At 41.8% G+C, this 22,649-nt stretch overlaps 1 protein-coding gene across 2 annotated transcripts in view; it reads right to left on the bottom strand.

Moving 5' to 3' along the window:
- FSTL1 (follistatin like 1) overlaps window positions 1-12,647 on the bottom strand; it is a 37,312-nt gene extending 24,665 nt beyond the window's left edge. For both annotated transcript variants that reach the window (XR_010067281.1, XM_063294601.1), the window contains exons 1-3: window positions 12,456-12,647; window positions 12,302-12,364; window positions 696-800 (exon numbers count right to left, since the gene is read on the bottom strand). Coding sequence is in view for 1 of the 2 variants with exons in the window: in XM_063294601.1 (XP_063150671.1) it covers window positions 696-800; window positions 12,302-12,364; window positions 12,456-12,632 (345 nt within the window). In the remaining variant the exon portion in view is untranslated. The remainder of the gene's footprint in view (window positions 1-695; window positions 801-12,301; window positions 12,365-12,455) is intronic.
- Window positions 12,648-22,649: the final 10,002 nt, after the last annotated feature.

The raw sequence follows: 22,649 nt of genomic DNA on the forward strand, positions 1-22,649 counted from the left end.
GAACAATAAGATTGTTCCATGCTATGCTCTAATGAAAAACACATTTGAGCATGAAAATTACTTTAAACACATTCCTTTATTTTTTGGCAGGAATTCCTTGACCCAATTAAGAATGCAATATATAATTTCTGCTGTACTTGATGCTCATATAGGAAGATTCCCTATAACCTTTGTTTGTGACATTGCGGCACCAGTGTTATAGACAAAGATGACTTCACTTTTAAAAAATGAAGAAAAAGTATATTCACTTAGGAGGCATAGAAAAACAATCGAAAGAGGGTCATGGATAGTCTACCCCCACATATTATACTCTGGATATTCTACCCTACCCTACAGGATATTCTACCCTGGAAATTATAGTTCAGCAACTTTTGGAGAGCCATAGGGCCCTAATCCTGGCTTAAAGTCTGCGTAACCATTTCATGGCAAGGACCTAACTTTGAATCATACAATTCTCCAGGCTGGCTAGGGTTGGTGGGAATGAAGTCCAGACCACTTGGAAAACACCAGGTCACCTACTGCTGGCATAGTAACAAAGACTAATAATTATAATGACATAAACGCTTAGACATGCTCAGAAGAGTTTGCAGAACTATATTACTTACAATTGCCACAAGCAAAAAATTGAACTTACTGACAGCAATGTTTATGCTATAAAAGGATTCTTGCTGCTGAAGTGACGGTCTATGTCATACCTCAATGCACAGGCAGGTTGGCTCGCTCTTTTCTGTCACAGCACACTCCCGGCCAGCTCCACAAAAAACATTGGCACAGATTTTGGATTTGCTAACTGGCTCTTCCTGTAAGATGTTAAAATACAATGTTGAAAGACCATAATTCAGAAAAATCCTGTCTTTTTCACATAGACTCCCTTATATTATTGGCTATAGTAGTCTTGGTGCTTTTTCACTTTATGATCTCTCTAGAATATGTAAACTATATATAGTAAATATACCCAAACCATACATTGCACTAAATGAGAAGCTCTGCCGCAGAAGAAAATATTTTTCCTTCTGTATTCAAGCAAGATATGAATCAGAACAGGGAGGTGTTAGAAGCAGGGAGGTGTGCAAGAACAAAAAGGTATGGAGACAAACAGTGAATGGTGTTGGTGTAAGCAAGATTGAGTTAAGATTATTTTTATTTTCTGTCTTTAATTTCTCTTGCTCAGTACTTTTTACCCTGCACTTTACATCATGCTTACTTCAAAGTAAATATTGTGATAGATATGCACGTATGTATGTATACAAGCAATTGCAATTAAACAAAAGTGACACGTCTATGATTTCGTTGGAACATTCATGTGGCTTTCCATTGATCCCCTCTCCCCTGGTTAGTCAGGAATGGAAACAGTCTGCAAGTAATACGGATTGTTCTCTACACCCATCTGGCCAATTAACTGAAGCAATCTACAAAGTTTCAGTACTGAAATGTCCACTTTTGTTAGAAATTTTTCTGCATGTCTCATATGCTTCCACTCCTTTCAGTTCTACAGATCAGCCAAACACAGCTGCAAAACTCACCCCTTGGGAGGAAAGAGACCATGCCCATTCAATCCGAGCTAGTCTCCAGGAGGTTAGGCAATTTGGACATACCAGAGTTATAAGGTCACAGTGGTTGAAATCATTTTAAAAGCAGCAAGAGCCTCCCAAAGATTCTGGCTATCCAGAAAAAAAGTGTCCCAATTCAGTCAGCGGTATAGAATAATAAATTAATAAAGTATAGAATAATACTTTAATAATACTGCGAGTGTGCACAAGATAAATAAAAGGCATTATTATCCCTGCCTCAGCTGCATTTAAAGCTTTTCAGTGATAAAACAGCTTATAAACAGGAATGTAATGGAGATGTGTGTCATAAAATGAAAAAGCCATCCTCTATAGTTGCTGGTGTAACAGAAGGATGCCTGAAATAACAGCCAATTCCTCATGGTATTGAAATCACATTGGCAAGAAAATGAGCCAAAAGTAGGCTTGTCCCACTGGATTTTTGAAAATGTGTGCAATTTTACACTTTCATTGCATATTTCTGTTTTCGATTCTCACTCTTCCAAACATGAACAGCATTAGAAATAAAACTGTTTTTTTGTGTTTCGTTTCAGGCTAAGGAAAAAAAACTTCAGGAGAGCCAGCATACATTCAATCCTTCTCTTTACTCCAACTCTGACTATGACTACTATATCAGGTTTTTCATAAAGCTCTTCACAAAGCGCCATCAGTTCTTGATATAATTCTTTTTTTTAATAAGAATTTTATTAAGTTTCAAACAAAGATAAAAGCTACAAAAAAAAAAACCTATAAAAAGAAAAAAGAAAAAAAACTAAAAAGGTGTGACAACACAAGAGAGAATTTTTTTCAAAGTTACAGAAAGATGTGACTTCTGACTTTTAACAGCAAGGATATACAAAAATTTTCCATAATCAATCCCTTACTCTATGTTAGACCAAAACCACATTATTTCAATAAATCATTCCACATTGGCACACATTATAAAAATCAAGTAAGTACAGTTATTCCCTCCCCATATATTAAAAGAAAAAAAAAAAAACATATAAATCTCCTAAACAACTTCCCCCTCCCCAAAGATAACATCTATTTAATTATTCCCTTCCTACTACTATTCTATACATTTCTGTCTACTATAATAAAAATCAAACTAAAAAGCACATAAATTGTCTGCCATTATACTTAATAATACAACAATTTTAATGATCTTAATCTTAATAAACCCAAAACCATCCAAGTAGATATTTTTATACCTTACTAATCTTACTCCAAATCGTTAAAGATAAATGAAATCAGCCAAACCTTAAAAGCAATCCAGATAAATATCTTCAACCCTTATCCCACTTCAAAATAAACCAGAGCATTTACATATCCCCACAATGCGCACAGAGCTTTTTTCTTAAAAAGATCGAACAGCCCAATTGCCCCCCTCAAAAACTCCGACTTCTTTTCAGAAAACCTCCCATACATAGTAACCCCTTTTTTCATAGCGTTCCTCCAGAAGATCAATTTAATTTGTGGCTTGCAAAACTCTCTTTCCCTCAAATTTCTCCAACTCCACTATCCGATCTTCATCCACTATCTCAATAGAAATCCCAATCTCACTCTAAGAAAAAACTTTTCTATCACTGTTAAATTCCTCAATTTCATCCACCACATCCCCAATCAGATGACACATTTTTGACCTCATATTTTCCATAATGTCCTGAATGTCTTGCATAAAAACTTGGTAGGAGTCAGAAAGAATCTGTTTAAAATCTTGGTGGAAGTCAGAGAAAATCTGTTTAAAATCTTGGTGGAAGTCAGAGAAAATCTGTTTAAAATCTTCCATGTCTCACACAGTAGATTATGGTGCCCCCTAGGAGCTTAACCAGCGAAAGTCAAAGATATGAAAAAGTTCTGAAATGTGTTTACACGTGAAAAGTGAGATATGCAGACAGTTCCCCAGGGAAAGTAGAAACAGAAAGCTGAAGGTTCAAATCAGCCAATTCAACGTGTAGGGAAATGCTAATATCTTCAAATTTAGTAAAAAAATAGTAACAGGGAGACAATTATTTTCTCTCAATCCTCCTTAATATTTGGAGGGAAAACAAAGCCCAAAACTTAAAAAGAATTTTTAAAAAAATCCCAAAAATAACAATAAGCACCAAGAGAGCCCGCTTCTCCTTGCCATAGAAAGCCTCTCTTAGGGTATACATACTCTGAAAAAATATATAAATTCGATGATTTAGAAATGGGGTGGTCGGTCCTAAGTGTCCCTTTAAGGCTACAGTGTGGCTTGGAAAATGGTGATGTCCCCACCTCCCAGCTAGTTCTTACCAGTCGAGCACAAATGTTGTTTGCGATCTGGCTGCAAACAGTATTTGCCCTTCTCCAGTTCTCAAGTGAGCCAATTTGGTGTGGTTTAGGCATCAGGCTAGAAACCAGGAGACCGGGAGTTCTAGTCCTGCCTTAGGAGCAAAGCCCACTGGGTGACCTTGGGCCACTCCCTCTCCCTCAGCCCTAGGAAGGAGGCAAGGGCAAACCACTTCTGAAATCTTGCCAAGAAAACTGCAGGGACTTGTCCAGACAGGAGTCAACACTGACTCACACAAACAAGTCCTCAAGCACTGCATCTGTTTTCTGAAAGAGGCTCCAAGATTACATCCACAAGGTCCTTTAAGACTCTTAGATGTAACTGTCTGGTCTTGGAGACTTACAGTTGAAAGAGGACGTTTGTGAAGTATTTAGAACTCCCTGTAATCCTGCAGTTCTGTGACCTCCATTGTGATCTAAGTTTCCTTCCATCTAAGTCAGGGTTCTAAAGCTCATGTAGTCACAAGGGCTTGTTAGTCCAGTGACTGCAACACTGAAGTCTTTTTATTGATTGATAGAAAAATATCAATAAATTTATTAAATTAAAAAAAAACTTTACTGTAAAACGGAGCTACTGTATATTTTTTGCTATTTTACTTTGTTGACTAAGACCACAATGATGGCTGCACGGTGCTGATGGCATAGGAGCTGGGTGTAAGTAGATTGCTTTTGTTTGGAGAGAGGCTAGTAGACCCAGGAGATGAGTTGTACTGCCAAGGTGCTAAAATTCCAGGTGGCGGTGCCCCCTCCAGGTACCTCCTATCAGAGCTAGGCCTTGCAGAACACACCCCTGTCCTGCTAATCAGGGCCTTCCCTAAGCCTGAGGGGCCTTGGGAGGGCAAGGGAGCAAGGCCATCATAGCCAGTTCATAATTCCGTTATGGCCCTTGAAAAACTAAAACCACTATTTTTTCCTACCACATGGTTTTCTAATTTTTGTTCTATCAGCAAATATTTTATCTCTTTCTCATTGATATGACCTGTTAGGGTAGATAATGATTGTTCAACAAATGAGACCAAACACACACACATACATATATATATATATATATTTAAGAATAAATGAATCATGCAGACAATTGCATCATCAGTTTTTCCAAGAATTGCTGTCTTTGCAATTAATTTATTGTATCAAGCAATGTAAAATAATTTCCCATGATATCCTCAATATACCAAGCCAAGATCAGACCATATCTTCATCCATATTGGCTGACCATGATCAAGCTCTGTTTTGGTGCATGCAACCCAGATGTATCTACTTGTTTGCCTTGTTAATGTCAGCAGCTAAACCACCATTTTTTCTATTCTCATGCCTTCCAAAAGTCTATTCTCATGCCTTCCAAATATATATTCCATAATTTCCAGCTAAATTAAGAATTGACGCCCATCTAATAAAATGCATCACAAATGTTTTAAAACCACAATGATTTGAAAAATGCTGATTGATACACATATGTACATATTCATATATACTTATCAATTACACTATTTCCTTTCAAGGCAAGCAACATTATGCAAAACATAGAAAATTGGTAATAATTAAGGCAAGAAATATAAGAAATGAAAAGAGAATCTAACTAAATCTAATTTATACAAATTACCAATACTATATATCTTCGTATCTTTTTATCCTTGCAAACTATTCTTGTTTCCATCACAGCCATCAAACTATTTATACACTGCCTTTCATTCTTTTTCATCAACTCATTTTAAGGATCTCCCTAATTCCGTCCAATCCTGCTTTTTCTCAACCCATTCTCCAGCCATTTCCCCATTTTTAGTAAACATTCAACCAAGGTACTTGTTCTAGTTTTTCACTTCTTGCAACTGTTCAGTATATTCTTCCTGTCAACAATAACTATCTTGGCTTTTGATTTTCAGATCCATACTCTGTTGTATTATATTATCTATCTTCATTTGGGTTCTCAGCTAACAACACGGCACTATCTACATACAAAAGTTCATACATGTTCTCATCCTCAACACCATAAGCATTCCTTATACATATATCCATAAATACATTAAACAACAATGGGACATCACACATCCCTGTCTTATTCCCTGCTCACTGTTGGATCATTCATTAAGCACTCAATATATTCTCCTTTAGTTGCATCATATAACACTCTTTATCACATTCAGCAACCACATTTGTGCAAAATGTTCCTTAATTCAAGACTACTTACTATGTTTTTATTTATTTGTCCTACAGAACATATATGTCACCTGATTCCATGGACGTATTTACTATAAATCAGCAAATGTACCCAGTTTGGTCTAGTGGTTAAGGCAACAGGCTAGAAACCAGGAGTCTGTGAGTTCTAGTCTCGCCTTAAGCTTGAAAGCTGGCTGGGTGACCTTGGGCCAGTCGCTCTCTCTCAGCCCAACTCACCTCACAGGGTTGTTGTTGTAAGGAAAATAGGAGGAGGAAGGAGTATGAGGTATGTTCACCGCCTTGAGTTATTTATAAAAATAATAAAGGCGGGATAGAAAATAAATAAAATAAATAAACCCTTCTTTTTCATGTCCATAAATTTTCAATGACCTTCTGAAGAGCAAAAATCTGATCTGCACATCCCTGCCCAGCCTAAAGCTACAGTCACAGATTTTGCCCAGTGTTTTCCCTTGTATCCTTTCAGTCAGAATGTTGCCAAATACCTTCCCAGGCATGCTTAACAAATACATCTCCTGTAGTTTTTGCATTTGTTCTTTGGGCTATGGGAACAATAACAGCATTTTTGCAATCATCAGGCACAGGTGGAATTTTCACATACATATCAAACACATCACAAAGCTGCTCCATAAGCACACCACATCCACATTTTTAATATCAACACTCTCCATCTTTACTATTTTTTAACATTCCTGAGTTATTTATTTATTTTTTTCTTGGACACTCAGCTCTTCAAGGTAGACCAAACTAGGAAACCAAAATTATGAATGCTAATACTACTTTTATTATTACAGTAACAGAATCTTGCAAATCTGAATGCACCTCTCCCCTCCCTCACTTTATCTTCAAGAGAACTAGGGAGGATCTGAAACACTTTCTCAAATTACATTTCTGCGTTGTTTCAGATCCTCCCTAGTTCTCGAACTCAAATTTCTTTTGTCTCACTGCTGTCTTGGTTGTGGCTCTTCCTCCTATTCCTCAAGGATATTCCTACTTCTCATTACAGATACTAACATTTATAGTACACACATATACACACAGGCACCCACAATTTCAACTCTATTCTTCAATATACTATCATTCCCATACAAATCTGTAAATATTCCTTCTAGTATTTTCTTTCTCTCTATTTCTTTCTTTGACTATGTTCCTTACATCTATCTTTTTCTCTATGTACACATTATATATTATTTTCCCTCATCCTCATATTTTTATAGCAATCATTCCTCCTCATCCGCAGCTTCGTTCACTTCATCATTCCACCAAGCATCTTTTCTTAATACTTCCCACTACAAGTAAAACTTTGTGGTGTTTTGTAACAATAGTTTTCACTGTGTTTCAATCGACTTCCAGGTTGTTCTTCCTTACATCCACCTTCCATTCATTCTATTGGGAGATATGTAACTTAATTTTTCTTGATTATCACCATTCATTGAATCATAGTATGCAACTATTACCAAGCTATAATTTATTCTTTCATACACACCCAAAACAATCTAGATGACACCAAGTCATACTTCCTGACACAAATTTTAGCCCTTTCATTCATAATAAATCTACCACTTCACTTCCACAGGTATATTCATTAGTTCCATACAATAATTACCTTCATTCAGTTCTATTACATCCTTCTGCTTCCTTTTAGTTTCACAAACACAAAACATACTATTTTTCTTATTTTCATTTCATTAATTATGCCCTTTACCACATACTCTTTTTACATTTCAAGTCACAATCTTACATATTATTATAATAATAATTATTTATTAAATTTGTATACCATGGAACCATTCCACCTTACAACAAAATAAGCTACAATAAAAAGCAATAAAAAGATCTACTGTCATAGTTGTCAATAGATGAGCCTATGAAATACAGTACTGTCATCCACAACCCACTATGGCTTTGGCTAACTAAGGCTTTTACATATTGCTTTTAGTACAATAAAGAGTATACTCCATTTTCCACCTTAGTTGTCCCCAGGCAACACGGAGCCTTCCCTGCTAATGTCAAGGACCCAGTACTGGCCGGTTAGTACAAAACCGTCTTACCCTAAGCATGCTGATGCTATTATATGCAAGCCAGGATTGCTAATCCAGATGTTATGTTGCAAACTAATGTTCTGTCACTTATATCTAACACCAACAAAGAAGCACACACTTCCATGAGTACCAGTTCCTTCAACCTACTGTGAACATTCTCAAACATCATTCTTTGGGCTTCCATGCCTTTAGAAATTGAGATGTCTGGAACCCAAAGGTGACAGGACTTTTTCACTTATAAGAACTTGGATTTGGAATTTTCTTGTCAGGGTGGTTTGCCAGATTACACATTTTCTAAGTTTGTTGGTCTGAAGTCACTGCATAATGCTGGGCTCTCTAACAAGAGGTCCATGGGCATAAATGTGACCTTTGTATGCACTATCAATTCTTCTTTAAAATTAGATTGTTTTAATTGTAAACAACAACAAAACTCTCAGAAAGTTGTGTTTCTGCCATATAAAGCATTAGTCAGCAATATCATAATATATTTCAAAGGTTGATTCGGCACGTTTTACAGACCCCATAAGCATTTTTAGAAAAGAAAACTGGTAGTTGGTGCAGGCAAGCTGCCCACACACACACACACACACACAAAGACAAAGGTAAGCAAAGGGTGTTAGAGACCATTCTGGAAGGCTAGAAGGGATGCTTTTTTTTTTAATCTGTTCAGTTGTGTCCGATTCTTGGAGACTGCCTGGACAGGTCCCTGCAGTTTTCTTGGCAAGGTTTTTCAGAAGTGTTTTGCCATTGCCTCCTTCCTAGGGCTGAGAGAGAGTGCCTGACCCCAGGTAACCCAGCAGGCTTTGTGCTTAAGGGGGGACTAGAACTCACCGTCTCCTGGTTTCTAGCCCAGCGCCTTAACCACTACACCAAACTGGCTCTCAGAGGGGATGCTAGGGGCATTCTAATCAGAATGCCTTACAAAAAATTGATGTTTTATGACTGTTCCTCTATGGCAGCCATTTTGTTAATGGACAGCCTCCCCCTACCCCCACCCACCCATTGTGCACAGATATCTGCAACTTATTTTCAAAATTCCAAATATATCCACTGGCTGCTGCCACCACCACTCAGCTCTCTACTTTTATCACCTTCTAAACATATATATCTTGACTTTTCACCACTCTGGCCTGTTTCCATCACTGCTCCTTTGTTCCCTCTCACTGTGGTACCATAGCATCCATATTGCCTGCTTTGAGAAATGAAGCATCAGAATGAGGCATCGGAATAACAGCCAATTAGATGCCATGATTAGGGGGTCAGTTTAGGATTGAGGAGACCTGGGTTCAAATCCAATCCACCCTCAGCTATGGGAACTCACTGGATGACTCCAAACTAGTCACTCTCTATGAGCACCACCTATCTCACATTGCTTCTGTTGTGGGGATGAAAAAAAGGGGGGGAGATCCCCAGCTAAGCAGTCTTGGGCTCATAGAGGCAAGGCAGGATATAAATCTAACACAGAAACAAATAAATAAAATGAAGGGTAGGAAATTCAGAAAGCTGCACTAGTTTAGAATGCTTGCACTTTTCAATACATTGCTTTGAGAAATCCTTCAAGTGTGATTTTTAAGGTGAATTCCCAAAGCAGGAGATCTCAGAATGAGGTAAAACTGCTCACAAAACTGTAACACAGGCCATCTGTAACACTAATATACTCACAGTGATCACTGAGAAAGAATTGCTCAGAAAAACTGGAAATGGAGAAATATCCCTGATAAATGTAGTTTTGATCACAGTCAAATATAGTAGTCTGTAATGGAATTTATCATCTGCAGTTAATATAAAAGAGGAAAAAGTGCGCAAAGAAAAGAGCAGGATGGAGCTCATCAGAGATTTTCATAATGGATATTTTGTCCTTTTGCCTGAAGCAACTTGAGTTTATTTTCTTTAAAACATTTTCACATTTTTCTATGGCAATTATTAAGTACTTAGTCAATGACCTCACTTTTAGGGAAGATTTAATTCTAGGAATTCAAACACCATTCCTTCATTTCTTATCCCTACCTCCAAGAGTAATGTGAACAATTAAAAAAAGTGGAGCAGAAATTCAGCTTGATAAGTTACAAAAACACATATGTTTTTGCATCTTTAGAAGGCTTTCCAGACTTTATTTCAGTGACTCCAATCTATCTATCTGACTTCTTAAACATAATAAGGAATTCCTTCATGAAAACCTAAGATAATCGGTTTTGTTTCCAGACAAGAATGAATCATTTGCTGGGCACACACAGAGTTACAAATGTTCTTTCATGCTTTTTATCCAGGGCCAGCTGGTTGTTGTCTCCTCCCAGAGGGCTTCTCTGCATCTTTTCAACATGTAGCCAAGTCTACTCCTTCACCTTAACAGACGGCACAGGGGGGAAAAATCCCCTTCCTCAGAATAGATTATACTAAACTGATTTTTCTCATTTGATCAGGACTCACATAGTTGATTAAAATTTGGTTACAAGCCACCCGGACATATTGACACAGATGGCCAGTAGCCAATTATTTCACATTAATTTAAATTAGCATGCACCATACTTAATAAGAACTCAGCAGCAGCCATTTCTTTTGCTCTTGAAAATTTTGAGTCAGAAGATAAGAGGTTAAACTGGCTTTGCTGAATTTTAGTGCAATTTTTAGCATATCATCTACAGAGATGTTCAGCAAGCATGTAAAAAAGGGGGAAAATACTACATGTGCTGGCCATTATTTAATTCTAATTAATTCTATGTATATATGCACATTTGGCAAGAGAGAGAGAGAGAGAGATCTACCACCGTAGTATTCAGGTATCAGTCACAGAACTCATAGGCAGAAGGTTGGTATTATTGGGGAGTTTGATCTGGACTGAATGAATCTCCTAAATCACCTCTGTGGGCTTTTAAAATGCCCTGTATGTGATGGTGCTATATCTGTTGCCCACTCTTAATACTCTCCCCTTTTAAGTCCATCAAATCTGTCTTATTTTCACATTCTTAAATCTCTTCCCCTGCATCCCTCTTGAAAGATGCTTTAATGCTTTGCTCCAATTAAAACCAAAACATTTTTGTACATCGTTTGATACACCAATGACAGTTCATAATAATGCCTTTGTGAGTTGCTGTACAGCTTTTCCACCATTACTTTGCTCTGTATCCATGAGGTATAAAGTTTAGGCAGGGAGGAGGCTGGGAAGCATGCACATTTAGGAGCATGCACAGGGCTACACTCCAAAAAGTAGGTAAGGACAGAAAAAAAGTGATTCAATTTACATATAATTAATTACATGCTGTTCCCCATACAACTATTTCACCCCTTCTGTCATATTAAACATCACATGTGAAAGGTCCCCTGTGCAAGCACACAGTCATGTCGGACCCTTTGGGGGGATGCCGCTTTTGCGACATTTTCTTGGCAGACTATATGGGATTGGTTTGCCATTGCCTTCCCCGTCATCACTTTCCCCAGCAAGCTGGGTACTTATTTTACCAACCCCAGAAGGGTGGAAGGCTGAGTCGACCTGAGCCAGCTACTCGAGAGAGAGTCCAGCTTCCGCTGGGATCGAACTCGGGTCATGGGGAGAGTTTCGGTTGCAACACTGCCACCTACCACTCTGCCCCACACGAGGCTAAACATCATATTTGGTGTTATATTCTGGAGGGGCCCTAGAGCCCAGATGTAGTTCTGGGGCTTCAAGGTTGTGCATCCTTGTCTTGTTGGGAGTTTTCCTCCGTTTCCAACTCTGCAACTGTAGGCACAGACGTATGGGCCCAAAGTCCTGCCTTTGGCACTATGGCACTCTTTCAGGCTTCCCATGGCAGACAAGAACTCAGAGATGCCTGAGAGCCCACCTTGCCTTTGTGTAAAATGAGGGCTTCTCCCGAGAAAACAAACTTTCTCCTCCCTCTCTCTCTCTTTCTCTCACGAAGCCCACATTGGGAACAACGTATTTTCTGTTACAACAAAGCAAAACTTTTTACTCCACGGAAATGGCAAAACAAGCCATTTCTCCCTCTTAGGTCTAGAACCTCTGTTTTTCAAGAAGACCCTTTTGTCTTCTCAGATGAAGGCAGGCAGACTCCTCCGCCTCACAGAGCAGGCAAGCGTGAAGGCCCTGGCCTGAAGGAGGCCGCGCTCTGGAATTCGCCCCGGAGCTTCCCTCCTTTCTTCCCATCCCGGTCCTTATGCCGGATCCTGGGAGGCATCTTTCCCCAAGCGGGGGCTGCGCCAATAAGCGCCAAGCGAGGACGCATCTCCTACCGAAGTCCGGAGCCCCAAGGCGATCCCCGTCACAACGACGAAGATGGAGAGGTGGTTCCACAGCTGCAAGCGAGAGAGGAGAGCTTAGAGAAATCCTGCTAGTCCCCGAACCCCAGAGCCAGGCCCCATCCCCTCGTCGGCCGAGCCCCCTCACCATCTTGCTGGTTTCGCCTGCGGGACTCACGAGGACCTTGTCTGCGTCTTCGTCTGGGCAGTGAATACGAGGGTCGCGAGTCCTCGGGATGGAAGCCCGGCCAGCAGCTCCACCCAGTCGCTCCGGCAGCTTTTTGGCTTGCTTTCCTTCCTTCCTTCCCTCTAGCCCGCCCACCATGCATCACAGATCGACAGGGCGGAGGAGGGTCGTCTGTGAAGTTGGCGGAGCGCGCGGCTCCCCCCGCGAGGCCAAGCGGGCCGCGGAGACCGCTGCGCCAGGCGGAGGAAAAGCGCCTTCGTGAGAAGCTGCGAAAGAAACTGGCTCCATTTAAATCGAGAGCTACTATAAGCTTCTAGTAAAGCACGGAGTATTGTACTCATTCATTCATTCGTTCGTTCATTCATTCATCAGGTTTGTAATTGCGGCAATCCTCTTCCCGCCCAGTAAAGAATAGAACGAATACCAGGTACAATGCAATAATTCAAACTTCTCCACTGAAAAGCAGTAATAGCCTCTTTGGGGCAAGAATGGCTACTCTGGAGCACGATGAGGTTAGCTTGTAACTTCTTTGGTTGTATACAGACTCTCACAATTCCCTTGCTTTAGGTTTACTTTTTAAGGTACTATAAAATGCTTTAATTTTTTCCCCCTATTTCTTCAATCTTCTACACCAAAACTGACCAGTGAGAGCCTGGTCAATTTTAGTCTGCCTTCCTTTCCTGCACTATGGCCTTAGGATAAGAATTCTGTGGATGGAGATTCTTAACTGAGTGTGAAGACTGCTCTCATGTAAGATATTTCAACAAGATGTTGGATAAAGTGATGTTAAGACTTTAAGACTACAATTATCTGTTCATGATATTGCTTCTTTTTCATTTTTACCTGCAGCTTATGGATTATCACCATGGTAAATTTCTGATGGCCTGCAGAAAAGGCTCTAGGTGGATTCTCACCACAAAAAGATTGGTCAAGTTCAAATTTCATTCTCCCAAATTTTGAAGGCTTTCAAGGGAATCTGTCATCCTTAACAGAAGAGTTTTATATGATTTTATGTAACACCATGGGATTCCTTTGCTATTCACTATTCTTCAAATGTTAATGTCTTAATTGATGAAATCCAGACATTTTATTTATTTATTTATTTATTTATCAAATTTGTCACCGCCCATCTCCTCCGATTGGAGGGACTCTGGGCAGTTTACAATATAGAATAAATATGCAATAAAAATTTGAATAAATATACAATAAAATTCTAATAAGATCCCATTAAAACTAAAACAATTTCTTAACTACCCCAGCTCATAAAATCCAGATGGCTATGATCTCTTCAATCATTATGTAGGAGGGGCACTTTAAGGCGCTAGCCAACCCTAAGTATGTCGATTCTCCTCCCTGCCCCAAGCCCGGTGGCAGAGCCAGGTCTTCAACTTCCTCAAGAAGGCTAGGAGTGATGGGGCTAATCTCACCTTCGGGGGCAAGATGTTATATATTTTTATAATGGAACTATAGAACCATTTGGAATCAATAGTTCTAATGACCATTTGTGTTGCAAAATCTATTCAAGAAATTATAGTTTCCATCTATAATTAGATCTCTAATTCAATAAAATCCTCTATTTTTCTGTTCCTGGTCTTAAACAAATGTATCTTTATGCTTAAAAAGAGAACGTCAACTATTCATCGTGATCCTGGCCTAGGCCTAGGATGCTGTAGAGGTCCTGACCCAGTGTTTGGAGGCTGTAAGGGACTAAACAGATCAAAACAAAATCAGATTAAAAGCCTGCAAGATGGAGTTGTTGTTTGTATGTGATTGATCAGGTTCAGTCCCAGTTTCTATGTTGGCTCTTTCAGACAAGGTTGTCTGAAAGAGCAGGTTCCCAACTTGGGGATCCTCACAAAATCATGACTATTGCTTGAATAGCAGGTGGAGGCCATGATCAAGAAGTCCTTTGCCCAGCTCCAGTTGTTGCACCGGTTAGAGAACTTTTGGGATTGGGAAGCCCTTACAACAATAACATCAACTCCCAGCTAGAACTACTGCAACATGTTTGACATCAGGCTCCCCTGGAAGGTAACACAGAAGCTACAGGTGGTCCAAAATGCAGTGGTCCAACTGCTAATAGGAGGTTGCATTGATTACCAATAGGTTTCTGAGTAGAATTCCAAGGCTTTAACCTTTAAAGCCCTACATGGCTTGGTCCCTGTAAACTAGCAGGACCATCTTTCCTGACCAGAGTGATCCAGTCCTGTGCATGCTTCCCAAGAGGGGCTGCTTTGAGGCCCCACACCATGTGAAGATGGAGGCCTGAAGTCATACCATTAAGATATTAATCCTATGTTATGGAACACCTTGCCCTCTAAGGTGATGGGAGCTCCCACCTAGCTTGCATTCCACACAGCTGTTGTGGTATGTATTACCAAAGCCTAGCTGAGCCAGACATAGAAGCCACCCTTTGCATCAGCCTTAATCCCAGGGCTGGGGATGTGGGGTGGTATCGATCCATTGTGATGGCCTGAGAGCAGGCTCACATACCATTACACTCACTATTTTCAATGTGCCCAGGTGTACTTTGTGCTAGGTTGTGCCATAGGGACAAGCTAGGGCTCTTCTTAGTGTACCAGCCACCGTGCTCCCCATCTGGATCTTTCGCTGGTACCTGGACCTGGTTGCCTGCCAGTTGGTATTGGGGGATTTCAGCCTCCATATTGTGGAGGCTGGGGCTGGTAGAGCCCAGGAGTTCATGGTCTCCATGGCAACCATGGGCTTGTCCTGGTAATCTTGGACCCAGCACATATGGGTGGCCATATATTAGACCTCAGTTTTGCTTCAGAGCAGTTGTCATGCGATTTGGATATGGAAAGTATTACTATCACTGTTTTATCTGACATTCAAGGAGGAGGAACAGTTGGCAGCCATGACTAGAGAGGCCTTTGCAAAGGTTTGCCTTGTGCACCAATTGCGCCCTTCCTTGGACCAGAAGGCTTTGCTCACAGCCACTCACACCTTAGTCACCCCTCAGTTGGATTGCTGCAATGTAGTCTACATGGGGCTGCCCTTGAGGACCATTATTTAGGAGCCCCATGTAGACTACATTGCAGTAATCCAACTGAGGGGTGACTAAGGTGTCGGAGCTGCCCTTGAGGACCATTTATTTAGAAAAATAAATATGTTTACAATAGAATTCCATGTCCCTGAAAATTCACTATCTGTCTTTAGTACAGATTTATCGAATAGCTGACACAACCAGTCATGGCTAAGAAGGGAACAGCAATGCTGAAAAACAATGTTATTGGTTCTTTTATTACCATATTTGAATGATTCATTTCCAAATTGCATGAATTCAGCAGCTAGTCCTGGTTAGAGAAGGGTGGAGAAGTAATTCTCCTAGGAACTAAGACTATGATATCATCTTATTATAATGCAACTCACTACCCTTTTTTCTAAATCTTGTTCACTAGGGGATGGGTAGTACTGTTAATTTCATACTCTGATTTGAGCCAATTATGTCATTAATTCTTGACCGCTCCTTCAAGTCTCCTCCTAAGCTTGGCTTTTTAGCTCAAGTTAAAATATTAATTACCATAGTAAGGCATTTTAATATTCAGTTTGAGATAGAATGTACTCTGCTTGTAATTTGCACTAGTGCTTTGAAAAGCAAGTAAATTGCAAAACACATATTTTGCACAAAAGCTGTAAAAACCTTGTTCAGTACTGTGCTGGCTTTTAAAGTCAGGGTCTTGTTTGGACTTAGTCTTTCAGGTCAACTGTGGGTTTCGGAGGAATACATCTAGGTTAACATCAACAGGAGCAGCTTCTCCAAACACTTCATAGAGATGCTCTGGTGAAATTATGCAGATACATCTCTATATGTTATAGTCCTTCTCCAAATCCCATATATAATATTTATGCAGTTAGAAATCCAAGAATTTTGAGAAATAGTTTTTTATTATTTAATATTGTTTTCCTTACAAGAATCTACCAATTAATCTTAAATAAGGCTGTCCAAATTAACTTGGAATCTTGGCAAATATTAATAAAAACAGTAAAAGCACAGAGCTGCAAAGAGCCATTTAGAAACTGAGCTCTTTTCAGTGCAGAAATTCAAATTAAAGAGTCTCCTATCACACCCCATTTTGTATTGTCTGCAAATCTGATAGCTTCCTTTCACTTTCCTTTCTTCAAGACATTAATAAAGATGTTGATGAGTACCAGAACCCTTCCTGATATCTCACTCCAGTTTGATGATAACTGTGGATGTGCACTCTCAGTTTTCAGTCTTGCTACGTGTCCACCTCATTATCATCCATCCAACTCACAATTAAATAGCTTGCCAATCAGAACATCATGTGGTGCTTTACCAAAAGATTTGCTGAAGTCAAGATATACTATATCTGCAGCACCCCCACAATTTACTAAAGAAGTGGAAGGAAGGAAGGAAGGAAGGAAGGAAGGAAGGAAGGAAGGAAGGAAGGAAGGAAGGAAATTAGTTTGGGAAAACTTGATAAAGTTATGCTGACTTCCACTAACAACTGCACTGTTTTCATGCTTCCAGACTAATTGCTTTATTGTTTTAGAACTTGGGTCCCCACCCTTGTGCCAATGTTCATTACCATAGTAAAGGTAAAGGTAAAGGTTTCCCTTGACATTAAGTCCAGTTGTGTCCGACTCTAGGGGGCGGTACTCATCTCCGTTTCAAAGCCGAAGAGCCGGCGTTTGTCCGTAGACACTTCCGTGGTCATGTGGCCAGCATGACTACACGGAATGCCCGCCGAAGCGGTACCTATTAATCTACTCACATTTGCATGTTTTCGAACTGCTAGGTTGGCAGGAGCTGGGACTAGCAACGGGAGCTCACCCCATCACGTGGATTCAAACCGCCGACCTTCTGAACGGCAAGCTCAGCAGCTCAGCAGTTTAACCGGCAGCGCCACCGCATCCCTTACTGTTCATTAGCATACCTGACAATAATTCCTTTGCTGCCACCAAATTCTATGGCCCATTTGTTTTTATTTTATAAAATGGAAAACTAGAAAGCAGAGGTGGACAACCTTTTGATGGTGAGGACTATACTTGATACTTCTAGGGAGGTTAAGGGCCTTAAAATCAGTGGGATAATATTATATATGTTGGCAGGGCTAGCTTGGGGGTGATAGGAATTCACTAAAAATAATTCCTATCAACCTCTACCTTTTCAAATGAGATAACAAAGATAAAGCTGAGTAAGAACCACCCAAGTTGGGTGTGGTGGCTCGGTGGTTAAGACACTAGGCTTGTTGGCTGGAAGATTGCAAGTTTGGTGGTTCAAGACCTGAGTGCCGCGTGACGGAGTGAGCTCCCGCACTCGCCCCAGCTCTTGCCAACCTAGCAATTCGAAAGCATGCAAATGCGAGTAGATAAATAGGTACTGTCCTAACAGTCAGGAATCACGCTGAGACGAGGAATAGGTCTCTAGTGTTTATTACTGCTACATAACAGAATCCTAACAAACTGAATAAGCGTGGGAAAAACCCAGACATATAAATCCCAAAAGCTAAGGCGGGCCTGATCTGTGTCTCTTTGAATGGCTGCTTAATTCCTCAGTACTACGCATGCGTTTTCCCCCCTGGATAGAGGCCCCCTCCTGCTTGCCATCAGTACTCATGACATCACCCTCCCCTCCAGATTCACATTCCATTTCAGCCCCCTCCCTTCCAGAGGTCTGATAAGTGTCCATCTCTCCTTCCAAGCTCCCATGGGAACTGGGCAACGATGGAAATTCTTCAAAGGAAAACTCCTCCAAGGACGAATCAGTGCTGCTCTCCAGGTCTGATAACGCTTCTGGCCCAGGTGGCTGCTGCTGGAAAATAGCTAGATAATTAGAAGATTCTTCCCCCCTCCCCCTTGGGAAATGCAAGTCCAAGGTGGAGGGCTGTGGCCCTCCCTCCTCCTCTGTTTCTGGTCTGAAGGCTTCAGGCGGGGGTGGGGGCTGAAAACTTACGAACTCCTCTGCTTGGGATTCCTCTGCTTAGCCAAGTGAGGAATCTCTGGTAGAGTGCGAGGCTTGGGTTTGTGAGGGAAAAGCTGATGGAACTGATGAACCAGCATTGGTGCATGTACATCTCTGGCATTCTCCCACGTGCGCTCTTCCTTAGGGTACCCTTTCCAGTGTATTAAATATTGGATGCCCCTCCCCCTCTCCTAGAGTCCAGAATTTCCTCGACTTCGTATTCCTCCTCCCCATCCACAATTACTGGAGGTGGGGGGGGCAGTTGCAATCGTAAGGCACTTGGGGGAGGGTCCTTGGCTAGCAAGGCTCTGTGAAGGACTGGATGGATTTTCATGGATGCTGGCAACTTTAAGCGATAAGCCACTGGATTTACCTGCTGTACCACAGTGAAAGGGCCCACAAACTTAGAGTCCAACTGCTTGGAGGGCCTGGTAGAGGTCAAAAACTTGGTAGAGAGCCACACTTTGTCTCCTACCACAATCGCTGGCCCCTCTTGTCTGTGAGCATCTGCAGCTCTCTTGTAAGCACTCTTTGCCCTGTTCAGCTGCTCCTTTAACAACTCCTGTGTGGCTTGTTGCTCTTTAAGAAAATCAGCCACGGCTGGAACAGCTCCCTGCTGGGAGGAGGTGGGCAACACCCGAGGGTTAACCCCGTAGAGTGCTTGGAAAGGAGACATCTTGGTAGAGGATTGCACAGAGTTGTTATAAGTAAATTCTGCCCTGGGGAGCAGGGCTGGCCAATTGTCTTGCTGATAAGTGGTGTAACACCTGAGATACTGCTGTAACCATTGGTTAATTTTCTCAGCTTGCCTGTTACTAGCCAGATGATGCAATGATGATAGGTGGATCTGGACCCCTAATGTCTGGAAAAGTGCCCTTCAGAACCTGGAAGTGAACTGAGGGCCTCTGTCACTCACCAAGTGATTTACCATGCCTTTATACCTAAAAACATGGTCCATGAACAACTGCGCTGTGGCTTGCACAGATGGGAGGCCCTTGCAAGGAATAAAATGTGCCATTTTAGTGAAAAGGTCCACCACCACTAGTATGGAAGTCAGCCCCTGGACCGGGGGTAAATCAGTGATGAAATCTATGGAGATTGTATCCCAAGGCCTACTGGGGGTGGGTAGGGGTTGCAAGAGTCCTGTGGGCTTCCCTGGGAGAGGCTTGGCTCATCTACAGGTATGACAAGAAGCAATGTAACCCTTTATGTCTGCAGTCATCTTAGGCCACCAGTAGTCTCTCAGAGCTCTACGGAGAGTTTTGAAAACACCTCCGTGGCCTGCCGTTTGATGGTCATGGCAAAGTCTCAGTACTTCTTCCCTCAATGAGGGGGGAATGTATAATCGCCCGCTATGCCAAAGGATTCCTGCCTCCACATTAAAGGGGGAGGCAGTGTCTTGCAGGCCCCTCTGGAGGTCATCCATCCTGGCCCTGGCATACGGGTCCTGTTGCTGCTGAGTTCTGACTCTTGTAAATAGGTCCTCTGCTTGTCTGCCTGCTGCTAAAATCTCTGTCTGGTTCCCCCTCATAGACTGCTGAAAGTTGTGAGGTTGTAATATAGTAGCCTGTACCTCCTGGTGAGTAGCGGGGGTTGCCTGAATGGATCGAGAGAGGGCATCTGCCAAACAGTTCTGCGCCCCGGGAACATAAATAACAAAATTGAAACGGGAGAAAAACTGGCTCCATCTGATTTGGCGTGGGGTGAGGGACCTGGTGTTTTGTAGAAGCTGTAAATTCTTGTGATCGGTGCAAACTTTCACAGGAAAGGTTGCACCTTCTAGCCAGTGCCTCCACTCTTGGAATGCTGCTTTAATTGCTAGCAACTCCTTGTTAAAAACGTAATAGTTTCTCTCTGCTGGTGAGAGCATGGGTGAAAAAAAGGCACAAGGAAGCAATGTATTCTCGGTTTTGTTTGTATATTGCAATAACACCGCCCCAATGGCAATATCAGAAGCATCTGAATGCATTATGAATTGCTTCGTGGGATCAGGGTGCTTTAAAAGCGGCTGAAATGCAAAGAGTTGCTTAAGTTCTTGGAAGGCTGCTTGCTCTCTCTGCCCCCAAATGAATTTTGACCCCTTTCTTCAAAAGTTGTGTGAGGGGTTTAGCCCTGTCACTAAATTTATTTATGAATCTCCTGTAGAAATTGGAGAATCCTAGGAATCTTTGTACATCTTTCACATTTCGGGGGGGTTGCCAAGAGAGAATTGCTTGGACCTTAGAAGGATCCATGGATATGGCTTCTGTTGATATTTTATAGCCCAGGAAATGTAATTCAGTTAAATCAAAGGCACACTTCTCTAGCTTGGCGAACAGCTTGTTCTCTCTCAATCTTTGTAAGACATTATGTACATGGGTTACATGAGTTGTAGCATCGTCAGAGAATATTAATATGTCATCTAGATAAATGACTAGATACTTATCTAGTAAATCAGAGAAAATTTGATTCATAAATTGGGAAAATATGGCTCCTGCATTAGACAAGCCAAAGGGCAAAACAAGGTACTCAAATTTACCAAACCTGGTATCGAAGGCAGTCAGATATTCATGCCCCTCTTTCATCTGGATCAGATTGTACGCATTCCTGAGGTCCAACCTAGTAAAAATGTGTGCTTTCTGTAAGTGATCCAGCAGATCAGATATTAGCAGGAGGGGATAATTTTCTTTTATCATGAGTTTATTGAGGGAACTGAAATCATGGACCACTCTCATGGGTCCCTCCTGGTTTGCTGGTGCCAACGGGTCAGGCTTCTTTGGTACAAAGAAGGTAGGAGCAGACGCTGGGGAAGTAGATGGTCGGATGAAACCCTTTTGTAGATTAGAATCCAAGTAATCCTTTAAGGTGGCTAGTTCCTTGGGGGACATGGGATATTGTTCCCTTGCTGGAATCTTGGCTCCTGGTATCAACTCAATGGTGCAATCACAGTCCCTATGGGGGGGTAGTGCTGTGGCCTCTTGTTCGCTGAAAACATCTGCGAAATCTGCATACTTGGCTGGCAGCTGGACCCCCCCTGCTTCCATGGCTTCGTTGGTTGCTGGGGAGAGGAGAGCGGCTTGAATCTTGTGGTGCTGGCATTCCTTAGCTGGGAAGGAGATTGCTCCCGTAGTCCAGTTCAACAATGGGTTGTGGATCTTCAGCCAAGGTGTGCCCAGGACTATAGGCACATTAAGTGATGCCGTAACATAAAGTTGGATCCACTCAGTGTGGTCTCCTGTTGTTAGTTGCAAAGGTTCTGTGAACCTTCTAATCGGCCCTGCCTTGAGGGGCTGGCCATCAATGGTCTCCACTTCTATGGGACGTGGCAATTCTATGGTCGGGATGTTGAAGTCTTGTACAGTCTGTACATCAATAAAATTGGTGGAAGCTCTGGAATCCACGAGGGCCTCTAGCTTGACCTGGTGCTCTGGGTTTACGTGCATTATGACTGGTAAGTAGTAAAAGGATTGCCTGGAATCCTCGGAATGAGCCCTTTTTAATTGATTGATGGTCTCCCTGCTGAGCTCTGTGGAGGGAGACCGACGGAGTTTCCCTGGTTGGAAGTAGAGGCGGACATGGCTCTTGTTTCAGCTGCTTGCCCTGGGGCTCTTACGGAATTTGCTTGGCTTCTCGCTGGGCAAGCTCTCACCATGTGCCCCTGGACTCTGCAGTAGAAACAGAGGGCTCTCTCTCTCCTTCTCTGTCTCTCAGCCTCGGAAATAAGCCTCCTGCTCGCCCTGATCTACATTGGCTCCTCTGGTCCTGAGTAAGGAGATGCTGCGGAGAGAGCTGGAAATCCTGGAAGTGCCCTGAGGCCCCTGCCTCTCCCCGGCTGCATCTGTCTGAGCTCTTTTAGCCTAGCATCTATGACCACAGACAACTGATATAAACCTTCTAGGGTAGCTGGTGTTCCCTGGCGCACTAATTCATTTTTAATTTCTTCATCCAGGCCCTGTTTGAATTGGTCTTTCAAGGCACTCTCATTCCAGTCCAGATCTCCTGCTAACAGCTTGAAATCAGCAATGTGGATTCCCACTCTCTTGTTGCCTTGCTTGAGCTTCCGAATTTCCCGGCTGGCAGCGACCTCTCTGATTGGGTCGTCAAAGTGTGTGCGGAACCCTGCCAGAAAATTCTGGTAGTCGTTGAGAATTGGGTCGTTGTTCTCCACCATGGGAATAGCCCATTTGGCTGCTGGTCCCTTTAGCAGACTTAGGATGAAGGTGACTCTG

This window comes from Candoia aspera, chromosome 2 (assembly GCF_035149785.1).
Source record: "Candoia aspera isolate rCanAsp1 chromosome 2, rCanAsp1.hap2, whole genome shotgun sequence".
NCBI lineage: Eukaryota > Metazoa > Chordata > Lepidosauria > Squamata > Boidae > Candoia > Candoia aspera.